The 13,636-nt window shown below is 40.8% G+C and overlaps 1 protein-coding gene across 1 annotated transcript in view; it reads right to left on the reverse strand.

The window, feature by feature from the left end:
• Positions 1 to 11,306, reverse strand: part of itga9 (integrin, alpha 9) — a 45,395-nt gene extending 34,089 nt beyond the window's left edge. The window contains exons 1-8 of the mRNA XM_086045744.1: positions 10,912 to 11,306; positions 10,550 to 10,677; positions 8,919 to 9,025; positions 4,950 to 5,073; positions 3,166 to 3,233; positions 694 to 823; positions 522 to 607; positions 382 to 444 (exon numbers count right to left, since the gene is read on the reverse strand). Coding sequence (XP_085901870.1) covers positions 382 to 444; positions 522 to 607; positions 694 to 823; positions 3,166 to 3,233; positions 4,950 to 5,073; positions 8,919 to 9,025; positions 10,550 to 10,677; positions 10,912 to 11,087 — 882 coding nt within the window. The 5' untranslated portion in view covers positions 11,088 to 11,306. The remainder of the gene's footprint in view (positions 1 to 381; positions 445 to 521; positions 608 to 693; positions 824 to 3,165; positions 3,234 to 4,949; positions 5,074 to 8,918; positions 9,026 to 10,549; positions 10,678 to 10,911) is intronic.
• Between the last annotated feature and the right edge of the window lie 2,330 nt (positions 11,307 to 13,636).

Here is a 13,636-nt window from a genome sequence, read left to right on the forward strand (position 1 = left end):
ATCATTGACATGCAGACAGCTTGACTGATCGTATGTTCCCTTGTAAAGGTGCATCGATAGCAAAGGAATTTTTACTTGATGAATGTTATACATAATACTAAGACTGTAAGATGTTGTGTTAAAAATACTGACATTTTTAAAAAAAAATCTGGGGTATGAATGAGTTTCAAAATAAAAAAAACAACCTATAAAATCGGCAATTTTTTTTACTGATAGCGTCATTTCCAGCTAAAACATTCAACAAAATTAATTCATTAACTTAAATGAATAGTCTAATTTCACATAAATTCATGACATGGTCCCTGGCAGATGGAAGCTCCTGTATAGTAATTTAAAACAGGAATGTCAGTGTGTGCATTTAAACCACATTTGCGGCCATACCATTTTCCCTGAGGCTTGAAAACTCTTCACCAAAGACACTCCATCAATTTTGAAAATGTAAACCTGAAGGGAGCAAAAAAAAAGATCAACGTTGCGATCGGCACCAGCTAGAAAATAAAGCAGAAAGATGAGGTCACTACCTTCCCGCTGCCATTGTGCTGAGGCGCCCCTGCAGCAATGTCAATCACATTAGGTGAGGAGAAGTGTCCCGCAGTCACAGCATAGCCTTCACACACAGGTAGGGTCAGCTGTCTTTAGTTTTTAGTTGGACTATTTTCTATTCTACACTAATTCCTATTAACAGCCTCTCACCAAGGTAGCTGTATCTGTGGGAGTCAACATCATCTTTGTTTGGACTGTAGAAGGTGTCAGACGTCAGGTTGTAAACCTTAATTGTCCCGGTCCAGTAGTATGACCCAGGGGCCCCCATCACCACCAGCTCCTGAAAATAAACCCCCACCACGCTCATTCAGATAGTTCTCTCTTTGTGGCCGTGAATTACCTTTCATCTGCGCAGCTCAAGTTGAAAAACACAAGTGCCGCAGGGTGACATTTTGGTTAACCGAAGGCCACAGCCGGTTGTGCGCTATCTGCCGCTAAACCACCCAGTCGGACACCAAGAAGTGTGACGAGGAATGCAGAGCCCGTGAAAAATCGACAGCTGTAGGATGACTTGTTTAGTCACGGTTTGCACTGTGACAGTTTGACGCAATTGTAGCAGTGACCAGGGAATGGCTATTAAGACTGACCGCACATAGAGTGTTTACTTCTAATGTTTCTCGCTCTTTTTTTAAGTGTATTAGGCTCCATGCAAATTTTCAACATAGGAAAAAAAACAACATCCTGCTTGATTGTGTCACCTATGACAGAAAGTTCTGGTAGATCACTCTCACACACACACACACGGTGATAGCAATCACTATGTTTAAAAACTCCTTTATTCCAAATGCAATCAGGAGCTTGAATAATAACATGTCTCGTTAGATCTGCCTGTTAATGTACTGTATATGTCACTGTTGTCCTAAATTTGCATGCCAATGTTTGTCCTGTTGTTGTTGATCTGTTTTAATTTCTGTATTTGAGACAAAAGACAAATTTCCGCTTTGTGGACAATAAATGAAACTAACTAACTAACTAACATCAGTCACAGATGCCAAACATCTGGCGACCGGTGAGCCTATGGATCTCGGTGCAGACGAGGCTAAGATTTACCCAGTCGGACATCTTTTGAAGGAATTCCATACATTCTTTCAGGAGTGAGGGCTTGTTGGTCCCCCACCAACAATGACATCCCACCCCCCGTGGGATGTCATTCAAATGCCAAAACACCTCTCAACAGTGATCCACTTTTCTCCTTTAAAACCACACTCTCTATATTCATTTGAAATTAAAAAAAAATTGTAAAGGAAAGCGTTTGAGCATTCGGTTGATATCCTTAATATACACCTTAAGGTCCATATAGTAGACATTTCAGCGCACTGGCAGAATGAGTAGGTTTCAGAAATCAAACATACAAGTAACATTTTTTTCATTATGAGAGCCACTTTTGGCTTACTAGTAGAGAATTCAACTTTACTCTTTATCATTATTAACTATACTATTACTCATTACTATTAAACAATCTAAAATACATGTGTCGATTTCTATTTATATTGACATCTGTGAAATATTACACAGTAAAAAGTTTGATATATATATTCTGCATATACACAGATTAATCTGTATTGTTTTCTGAACTGACTCAGCCATTCCCAAATTTATTGTTGGATCGGGTCAGTTTTTACTGGGAAAAATGCTTCGTCAGCTAGCAACGTTATGGCCGAGTGTTGTATTGGTGATTTTATTTTACCACGGTTAACATGTTTTACATGTGTTTGAAAATTCAACTTTAAAAATGGCACAAATGATACACTGCAACTCAACCAAGCATGACGTTTTTGTCATACCGTTTTAAAATGAACTGGTTAACTTATTTTTACACTTGTATGACTGTTAAGAATTATGAATTCACACAGTGAAGCAGATTGATGTAATGTAGTAATGTATAAAAAGTAAGATTACTTCAAACATCACATTTTATTCCCCATGGGAGGAGCATTCATTTCAAACTAAGACAGGTCTGTGATCGCCTCTGCCTAAATTGACTTTGACTGCACTTTGAGACTTGCTGCTTCTGAGCACCATCAGGTAGCAATTATATTGCAAATGTATAGAAAACCTAATGTGTCCGTTGGTCACATTTTAACGTATACCTTATATGCACACGTTTTCTACACGCTACAGTGCATTTCACAGAAAGACGCTATTGGACCTCATCTGTTCTGCTCACTTGGGCTTCACTCAGGCTGTTTAAGGATGAAGTGCTGTACAGAACACTATTGTGCGACAGTGGATGATGTCATCGGTCAGTAGTGCATCCCCCGCTATATGCAGAAAAGGCAAACGTGTGTTTTCTTAATCGTTTTATTTCGGGGAAGCACCCCAAGGGGGGAAGCGAGGCCACTGCAGCCAACGGAAACATAAGATTGCTGTTATCGGGCAACATTAATGTCGTAATATCTTACAACTTTGATTTTCTACATCACTGCACATCTTAAAAGACATTGACGACAAACAAATGTTCCCACAAAGTGTAAAAATAGCAGCGTTGAAATAAAACACTTGGAGCAGAGCAGTTTGGTAAGGAGTCATATTAAGTATACACAATGAAAACATTAAAAACACATCATTTGTCCACTGTATGTGTTAAGGAGATTAAGAAGATGAGCAAGCACTGTTACTGACCTCTCTAAAAACTCCCGCTATCCCAGCTTGGCAGGAGCCGTGCTCTTCCCCATACTTCTGCTTATAATCTGGACACAAAAAACAAACCACAAATTATTTCACTGTGCGCTTGATCCAACATTTACTGGAGTTTTCTCTCTCTCTGCATTCCATATGGAGCTAGTCAAGGAGCTGGTCACATCCAAGAGGAATCTGGGGGAGCAGAGCGTAGGCAGAAAGGAGCCGTGCAACATCCAACGAGACCACTCACTTTGAGGGGGGACGCTCTCGGGTTACAAAAAAAGCTCAACTTGGATCAGTGTAAAATGCACAGTAAGTTGAATACAACACAAATCGCAAGTCCACTGCTGCAGACTGGAAGTTATGGAGGGAAGTGACACCCCAAAAAACATCATTGGCAGCACAAATTCTGTAATTTTTATTCACAATAGAGGGTATGGCCGATAAAATCTCCTTTGAGAACCGACCAAACCAAAATATACTTTCAACTTTGTAAGTGTACTTTTGTTGGACTCGCGGAAGGGAGATCACACTTCACGCTACCTGTTTTCAGAGGCTCAAAAGCAGATGTGCGGCTATGTGACGGCTCCATGCACGCACATCACATGACTCAAATGGAATTGCATACTCACAAGTAGTAAACAAACTGGTCCCAAGATGACTGAGGGTTTAAAAAAATTATATATATATATATCCATCCATTATCTGTACCGCTTCTCCTCACAAGGGTCGCGGGGCGTGCTGGAGCCTATCCCAGCTGTCTTTGGGCAGTAGGCGGGGGACACCCTGAATTGGTTGCCAGCCAATCGCAGGGCACACAGAGACAAACATCCGCACTCACAATCACACCTAGGGGCAATTTAGAGTATCCAATCAACTTACCATGCATGTTTTTGGAATGTGGGAGGAAACCGGAGTACCCGGAGAAAACCCACGCAGGCACGGGGAGAACATGCAAACTCCACACAGGGAGGCCGGAGCCGGGATCGAACCCACGACCTCTGAACTGTGAGGCGGACGTGCTAACCAGTCGACCACCGTGCCGCCTCACAGTTCAGAGGTCGTGGGTTCGATCCCGGCCCCGGCATCCCTGTGTGGAGTTTGCATGTTCTCCCCGTGCCTGTGTGGGTTTTCCTCGGGTACTCCGGTTTCCCCCCACATTACAAAAACATGCTTGGTAGGTTAATTGGACACTCTAAATTGCCCCTAGGTGTGATTGTGAGTGCGGATGTTTGTTTGTCTCTGTGTGCCATGCGATTGGGTGGCAACCAATTCAGGGTGTCCCCCGCCTACTGCCCGAAGACTGCTGCGATCCGAAACTGAGCCACGATTGTGGAATATGAGTTAAGCAGCAAAATCCACCCCTTTTTAGCCATCTCTGGGGGCGGCTATTTTGTCACCTATGTCAACTGAAAATAACATTGAAGTTGCTCATGGCTCAGGTAAGGATCAATCACAGCGCACCTGTTTTTTGAAGCTGAGTCATGAATGGTCGTTATCTGTGCCCTGAGCAACTGTGATGTCGTTTTCAGTCGACAGAAGTGACAAAATGGCCGCCCCGTGATGGCTAAAAACGAGTGGATTTGCTGCCCTACTCATATTCCACAAACACAATATTAATCAGAATGCCATGTTTCGACTAGTGGGCCTGCATTGACCATACTCATGTAAAGTCATTTTTGGGGTTGATTCCCTTCTTTGAAAAATGAGTATTGTGGGGACTGCAACTGCCACACAACAGAGACAAAATTGGAAATGATGCCATATTAAGGGGACCACTGTACCTTCATAACATGGGATGAGGGGCTGCGTCCTGCCCTGGAGATTTGGCGGGATGATGGAGCAGTATCCATGTGGGAGAATATGCTCCGAGTCGTAGTAGACGTTTTTCCAGCGGTGGGCACAGGCCTGCAGGAAATAAAATACAACTTTTACTCTTCTAAACTGTGTACAGAAATCAGATTGACCTCGGCCGCATTGTATTTGTTCAAGACGCTCTGGCGCTGGGCTGGAGTCAGTGCGTCTCAGAGGAGGTGGAACCTTCTGCAATAGAAGCAGCAGTTCCACTCTGCGGGGTGCATAACTATTCAACATGCAGTGTGGAGGAAATGTAACTAATACAAGGAATACAAAAGCCTAAAGCAACACAAATTTGACCTTAAAATAACATCCAAATCATTTGTATGGTACACTGGATTGTAAAATGGAGAATAGTGTCTGGTTCACTGCTGTGATGACCGTGGATCACTAACTTAAAGAGGAAGTCAACCCAAACATATTTTTTTTTTAGAATATGTTCTATACAGGCCCACTAGTTGAAACAGGGCGTTCTGATTATTATTGAGTTTGTGGAATATGAGTTAAGCAGCAAAATCCACCCCTTTTTAGCCATCTCTGGGGGCGGCTATTTTGTCACTTCTGTCAACTGAAAATAACATTGAAGTTGCTCATGGCTCAGGTAACGACCAATCACAACGCACCTGTTTTCTGAAGCTGAGCCATGACATTATCTGTGCCCTGAGCAACTGTGATGTCATTTTCAGTTGACAGAAGTGACAAAATGGCCGCCGCCTGAGATGGCTAGATTTTGCTATTTAACTCATATTCCACGAACGCAATATTAATCAGAATGCCTTGTTTCAACTAGTGGGCCTGCAGAGAACATATTCGTGAAAAAAATATGTTTGATTTGACTTCCTCCTTTAAGCGGTCTATAATACTGGGGTACCAGCCAAGACACCAGTTATGTTAATGCTAGTGGCAGGCGCACAGGGCCAGCAAGGTCTTCTCTGCTAGCATCGACGCTATCACAAAAAATGACTACATTTACAACCTAAATTCTAATATTTGCTCCATGAAAATGTATTGATGTATTCTATTCTCTTCATTTTGTAGAGTTTCTCTTGGCGCTGCACTGCTTCCAGTTTGTCTATTGTATGTGGATGTAGATGTATTTATACTTTGTTCAACTCGATTCTAGTCTCTTTGTTGGTAAATCAATCTAATCTGCTGACTGTTCAGAGTTGTGTTCAGTAAAAAGTCACTGCTAATCAATTGATCCCATATACACAGCATAAAGGGTTTAGGGTAGTAAAATGACTGTGACAATATTTTAGGTGTATTTTTCTGTCCAACTTACAACTACTCCATTTTCTAAACGATTCGTCCGTCATTTGGGTCACAGGCGATCTGAAGTGGCAATAGAATAACCTGGGAGAGTACAAAGTAAATAGCGCCACAGCGTATTGTCGTGTTCTTGTTCAGTGAGCGCCTTGGAAGAAACATCTGCCAAGCAGCCGGTTCCCCCCTGATGTGTTGCAACATGAGCTCATTCAGATGACGAGAACGAAAAAATGTTAAAAAGGGCTTTAGAGCAGTTTAGCAACACGTGGTCTATGAGAAGTCAGCACCTTTTTTTTTTATCATATACCTATCGAGACAGCCGCCACACGTTGCAGCCAAAGGTTGCGTAACTTCTCACTCGCATTCCTGAAACAGGAGCCAGGTTGATGTAAAGTCATTCCAAAAGATTCCACCGGTGTGTATAAAACATTCATACAGGTTGACCAGGCCCGAGAAGGAACCCAGAAATCCTAAGAGAAAGAAACATTTCTGCAATATTTCCTCCCTGAGGAGGAAGTAAGCCGAAGGGTCATGTGTCATGTGTCATCTTCCAAACCGCTTATCTTGTACAGGGTCGCGGGAAGGTGCTGGAGCCTATCCCAGCTGACAATGGGCGAAAGGCAGACTACACCCCGAACTGGTCGCCAGCCAGTCGCAGGGCACACACACACACAGACACCCTCACTGAGCGGGAACCGATCCCACGCTGCCCGCACACAACTCGGGCGTGTGTACCACTACACCATCAGTGACCCGAAGCCAAAGGGTGTTCCAGTCAATGAGTATTTACAGTAAATCTGAGTGACTCACGATCATTTTGGAACCTGCTTTCACCCTGTCCTGCTTGACTGGCTTTGGTGGGGGGCTTTGAGGTTCATAAAGGACCACCACAGTTGTATGCGAACATACCTGTAGTAGATGCTAAATTATTTTATTTTGGCAGTCCTCACTGATCCACTCAGTTCCACTGATTTGAATGTTAAAATCACACCATCTTTTTGTCATTGCAGAACTCGTAAGACATCGCTCTCCATTTTGAAGACCGGCACAAATTCTGCATGTGGTGTGTCTATGTATGTAGGCGGGTTAGACTTGATGTTTGTAATTTTTTTTTTTTAACAGACAAGCGCAGGCCGGCGGATCTGCGAGAGGGTAAGCTGCACCGCTGCTCACAGCTGACTTCAATAATGGCCAATCAAAGTGGCTCCTTTCATTTCCTTTAAAAGCGGCAAACTAGTTGCGCACTGGAACCTCGACATGGAAGCACATCTGCGCTGTGAGGTGGACTCTGGGAGCCGCCGCACAGTATTGTTCGTGTTGCGATTGTTCGTGTGTATAACTGTCGTCCAGTGGGATGATTTAACAAATTCAATATAGTGATTCAAAAGGTTTGATGCCCTCTGTTCACATATTTATGAATTGAATTGAAATGAATGAATGAATGACTGAATGAATTTAGATCAACTTTCTGCCACTAAATTTTCACTCTGCAAGGTACATCTGCAAGACACCCGATCTGCCAAATTGGCAAACATGCAGTGGGCCTGCACTGATATGGAAAGCAGGATCCATCGGGCACTGTCGACAAAAATAAAGCTCATACAGACATCCCAGAAAGTGAGGTTTAGACCTAGATCAAAGACTCCGAAAGTATTTGGCGATGCTTGTAATAAACTAAAATCTGAGGAAAACCACTATTTCTGTAAAAACAAGTATCCAGAAGAAGTAAGCCTGTCATATAAATCGCCAAGGCATAAATCTCCCAGATTTATTATTCAGATCTCCCACATAAGTGGAAGCTCAGAGGGGAAATCAGCTTTTTCTGTTGTTGGTCCAAACTATGGGATGACCTTCCTGTGCACATTAGACAAGCCCCTTCACACTGTCCAATTTTAAAAATCCAAATCTTATTCCTTGCCGTTCTACACAACATTAGACTTTGCCCAAGTGTACTTTTTATTTTTATTTGTTTTGAATTCTGTTTAATTTGGCTTTATGCTTTTTCTTTGACATTTTCTAGGTTTTTTTTAAACACTTATTTGAAAAGGACAATCTGAATGCGAAAAGAATAAACACCAAAGGTTACGTGAAATAATGCTCAAAAGAAAATACTCCACTTTGAACCTAATACAAATGCAAATGAACAATCTTAATCTCAAAGGTTAACGCTCCAAAACAGTCCCGATTTCCACATTCTTTATCTGTAGTGTTTTTTCTGAACTTTCTGCCATCATCTGTTATAAAATCAAGTCCTCGCTGACTAGAATATTGAAGCCTCGCCACTAAGAACAACCCAAAATTCTCATCACCCCGCCCAACACCACCTTTGTCAAAGAGTTTGTTTTTGTCTTTTTACCGAATTGGCAACACAGTCCTACATCTATGCAATATTATAAAAACAAATGCTTTGGAATAACTTTGTTTATGAATTGGTACTACTGTACATACATAAAACTGAAATGAACTAAAACCGCCCCAGGCAAGTAATAAGCAACTTAAAGAAGGCAACTGCTGTCTTAGTGAAAGAAATAACCAAGAAGTGATGTAATACCACATGCTGGGACTTTTTTTTTTTTTTTGGAAACAATGATGTTGCTGTAATCAGGCCCAGTTGTCATTAATCAACTCACCAATATTCTGCCGTCGTCTCTGTTCTGACGCGCCAGGCTTACTCCCATCCACTCGTCGTCTCTGTCCCCTTGGCACGTCTTCCCACACGACTCTCGGGGCCTGTTTCCTGATGGACAATGAGAGCAGTTTTGCAGACGTCACGACGTCAAGACAAAGGATGCTTTGCAGAAAAAAAAAAAAGTTGTCTGGTATTGTCAGACTTTTGGGTCTTGTCCTGTCAGCTTGGCAAACAATATCCTGAAGTTGTTTGTTTAAATGTGGTCGCTAGGTAGCAGCACAACTGCTAGCCAAGAGAATGCATGTACAGTGGAAGCTCAAATTTTATGCTCCAAAAGTAGGACGATTTGGAGTTCGACAAATAGGCCTCGTTAATCAAATAAAAATAAAACCATCATTGTGTCTAAAATCACACTAGATGTCAGCAAATCTTCAAAACCATTAAAAAAAACCTCCGCAAAAGTGTTTGTCTTTTTCTTTGTCTTTTTTTGGGATGCCACAGAAGGCTGAACAAAAATCGGCAAAGATAAGCACAGAATACGAAATGGAACTTATGATGATAAATGAATGCCTGGCTGGTCAGTACAAAATGAGCAATACAACTGACCAAATATATATTGCCATCTCCACAAGCTAATTTTACCAAACAGATGTTAAGATAAATAGCATCAAGATTAGCATAACGGCTCATGGCCACATGACCAGATTAACCTGGACACAAATGATACTTTTTTTTTTTTTCTCACCGCGTCTTTCAGGCATCATCTACTTTACATTTGTAAAAGATAGAAAAACTTACTTAAAACAGCTCCTGACACATTTATGGTTTGTGATAGTGGCAGTTTCAGCATGGAGCCAATTAATTAAATTCACTCATTTCTGACGGGTTAAACAGCTTTGAAATTTGAACGACTTGAAAGTAACCAGCATCACAGAATGCCTTGTTATCGACTTTGGAGGTTTGATTGTATTGTGATATGATGAATGCATGATTGGATGTTTTTTCAAGTGTTATGGCATGTATGTTCATAGAAGGTTTGGTTTAATAAACCTTAGCATGCAGAGGCTTTTCAAAATCAGAAATGAATGACTGGTTCCCATGTCTGTCAAACACTGTATCCCTTAAATATGAGGAAATTGGTTCTGAATAATCTAAGAGTGTTGGTTAGTCATATTCAAACACTTTGATGTCTGAAATGACCAAAATGATACTTCCTGTAAATCAGCATGTGTTTTTGGTGACACTGATTATATCAAAGCCATGCATGCGCCCCGGTGTTCTCCACCACAAGAACAGAAAATAAGGGTGGACGGTGGGTGGTGGAAGCTCCGCTTTTTTGGCTCATACACATAGGAAAAATTAGCTGGGGAATAAATCATATTTATCCAGGCAAGTAGTAAAAAAAGCCTCTGCACACAGAAGCCTCTTGTCTCATGAATGTTACAGGTTATGGTCTGAAAAGAAAAGCCTTCCAAATGGCTGTTATTATTTTGATAAAACAGAACAGATGTTTGTGTGAGTTTATGTAGATTTTGGAAGGTGAACGTGTGTGTATAGGAGTTTTCTTGCGTGGGAGCATGTTGTCTCAACTTAACACATGGCTGTGGTGTGGATGCTGCAAGCTCGACTGACCTCTTCCCAAGTCCATCTCTGTGCAGCGGCGCTCCGGGTTGCTGTGGATTCTGCACTTGAACACAGCACCAGGAGCGTGTACGGTACTACTGTAAGTAGAGTTGGCCCTCGGAGCCCCTACTATGACCCTGAACACACCAGGAGAGGGGTGACGACGAGGAGTGGTCATTACTCAGCCATGAAAAGTTAAGATCAATGAGCATCTCTCAAGTGTCGTTACATTCACTGTGTCTTGAGTTTAACATTTCTTAATAGAGCAACAAAACTTCGTGTGATTTTTTTTTGTTACTTTCATCTGAAGTTGAGCTAATAAAATGTTATAAATGGACAAATCATCAATATTAGCGTCAAATTGGACTCACCAACGTGTGTTGTCATTGTAATGCTCCAGCACAGAGTAGCCAAAAAAACTAGAATTAGGTCCACGGAACACCAAGGGATGTTCCAAGTCTATGTTGTATGAGAAAACCACAGAAATAGAGAGGCACACATGCAAAATTGTTTGTACTCCGTTTTTTTGTCTTCGACGTGGAGCCATTCCTTTTTGCGTGTGGTGCGTAATTACGCAGTAAAAGTGTCCAAATGGAGGGGAAAACAATAAGGATAAGTCGGTTATACGCGGCTCAAAAAGTTTCCAAAATAATGTGTAGCGATGTTCCCTCTCTATCGTAGTACGTAGGTTGTAATGGCATGAGGAAAAGCTTCGCGAAGGAAAGTTAACGGTCCACAGAATAACAGTGCGTCAGCTCCTCTCCATTCTGAGTCCATCTGATAAAATTTGTTGCACTCTGGCAGTCTGAAGGGGAGATAAACGCGGTGATCCAACATCAAACTCACGTGAAGTAGCAGAGACGGGACAGGAAGTAGAGAACGTTTTTAACAAAGTAAAAGCATGAGTGTTTGGTGAAATTGACCACAGTAGCTCGCGTCCAGTTTTACTTTGGAAGGGCAGAATGAGGAATGTGTACCGTTGAAAAGCAAACTCATTCAGTTTCACACGTGAGCTTTGGAGGCGCGTCGCATTTCTTTGGCACTGCGTTGAGGGCGCAATGCCGCCCTCTAACGGTTATACACTGACGGTGAGTGCAACCCCCGCGAATAATCAGATGCTCACTCACCCACTCACTTTTCTCCCGCCTTGCCTCTGAAAAACGCCAACAAGTCTAGAACCACGGTGCACGAGGCTCAAAAACACCCTCCACAGCTATAAAATGCATCCAACACCCCAAACCACCCCTTCAATAAGAATTAATGACCACACACCCCTTTAAACTTAAGTGCAATACAATGAACAAAAATATGTGCACTATTGCCTCATCAAACATTTGTGCAATAACAGATGTCAAATACCATGTCACAATATAGACATTCTCCCAAATCCTCTTATTTATTGTCTATTAATGATTTTGCTTTTTGCTCACAAGATATTCACAAAATCCTTTTTGCAGATGACACACATTTATTTGTGTCTCATACACATGTTAACCATCTTGAAACACTTTTGCATGAGCAGTAAACAAAGATAACTACATGGTTTAAATGTAACAAATTATCCTTGAATATTAAGTAAACCAATTATATTGTTTTCAGCACTAACAAACATATACAGTAATCGTGACATACAAATAACTATAGATGGTACACCTATTAATAAAGTTGAGTTTACAAAATTATTAGGAATCTACATTGACCAATCCATAAATTTCAAAATACACATAGTTGGTTAAAAAATGATCGAAACTTGTGGGATTATTCTATATACTAAGACAATTGCTCCCACTAGAGGCATTGCTATCTTTGTATCGATCTCTGTTTGAGCCTCGTAGAAACTATTGTAATATTTGGAACAATACTTACCACCATACCACCAAATTAGTTGTATTGCAAAAACAAAAAAGCCACAAGAGCAATATCCTCGTCTAAATACAATTCTCCTACAAACGCTCTCCTCCATGGATATGCATCTCCTAAAGCGTCCTGAATGTAATGTCTTTCACAATTTATGCACAATGTACAATGTGGTTAATAGGCTAAATACTCTTTGGTGTGAACTTATTCCACTGGACTCCTCCACTCACCCACAAAATACTAGGAATAGGTTGGACCTGAAACGTAAATATAGGAAATTGAAAGGTACTCGTTTCAGTATATGTTATAAGGGTCCGCAAATATGGAATGAGCTAGAAAATGATATAAAACAATTGCCCACATTCCCCATATTTAAAAGAAATCAGAAGCGCAAGCTACTGGAGAGGTATATATTCGTTGGTTTTGCAGCCTAATCCTTACAGGGTTAACTCTTCTCATGCACATGGATCACTGAGGTTACAAAGGTTATCACAATGTATAGAGTACATGAACATGGTGTGCTCCAGTTGTCTTAGAACCACACCAGACATTATAATTTGTATGTCCTTTTCCATATAAACTGTTAAGCGCTTGCCTTGCACTGCAAACTTTTGTTACGTAATCATATGTAAATGAACTTGAATATGGCAGAGCTGTAATACATTGATAGGTGGTGGTGTGTTGGACGCCTGTTTAAAAGCTTTAAGCTTCAGAGGGAGTCCATATTTCGCCATGTAAAATATTGTGTTTCTGATTTAACGTTGTGGAAATAAACTTAAAATAAAATGTGAATTGGCTTTTTTATATATACACATATATATATATATATATACACACACATATATATATATATATATACACACATATATATATATATATATATATATATATATATATATATATATACACACACATATATATATACATACACATATACATATATATACACATACATATATATATACATACATATACATATATATGCCACAATTATAACTTGAAATCCTGAACGAAGAAATTCTGAACACTGTGAATTCATACAGTATGTCAGTATATAGTACATGTCTCCCCCCACAAAAAAACACGTTGGAAAACATGCATTCCTGTTTCACTGAAGTGAAATTAGGTCTGAATAATATACAGGTGTTTGGAGTCTAATTCTTTTCAGTGCATACTTGCTGTAAAAGCTTTATGGGTTTATTTATATCCTGCTGTAAATGTACTCCCTGTTGTGAGTGC

Source organism: Filicampus tigris, chromosome 11 (genome assembly GCF_054856515.1).
Source record: "Filicampus tigris isolate MCC_2025a chromosome 11, RoL_Ftig_1.0, whole genome shotgun sequence".
Classification (NCBI taxonomy): domain Eukaryota; kingdom Metazoa; phylum Chordata; class Actinopteri; order Syngnathiformes; family Syngnathidae; genus Filicampus; species Filicampus tigris.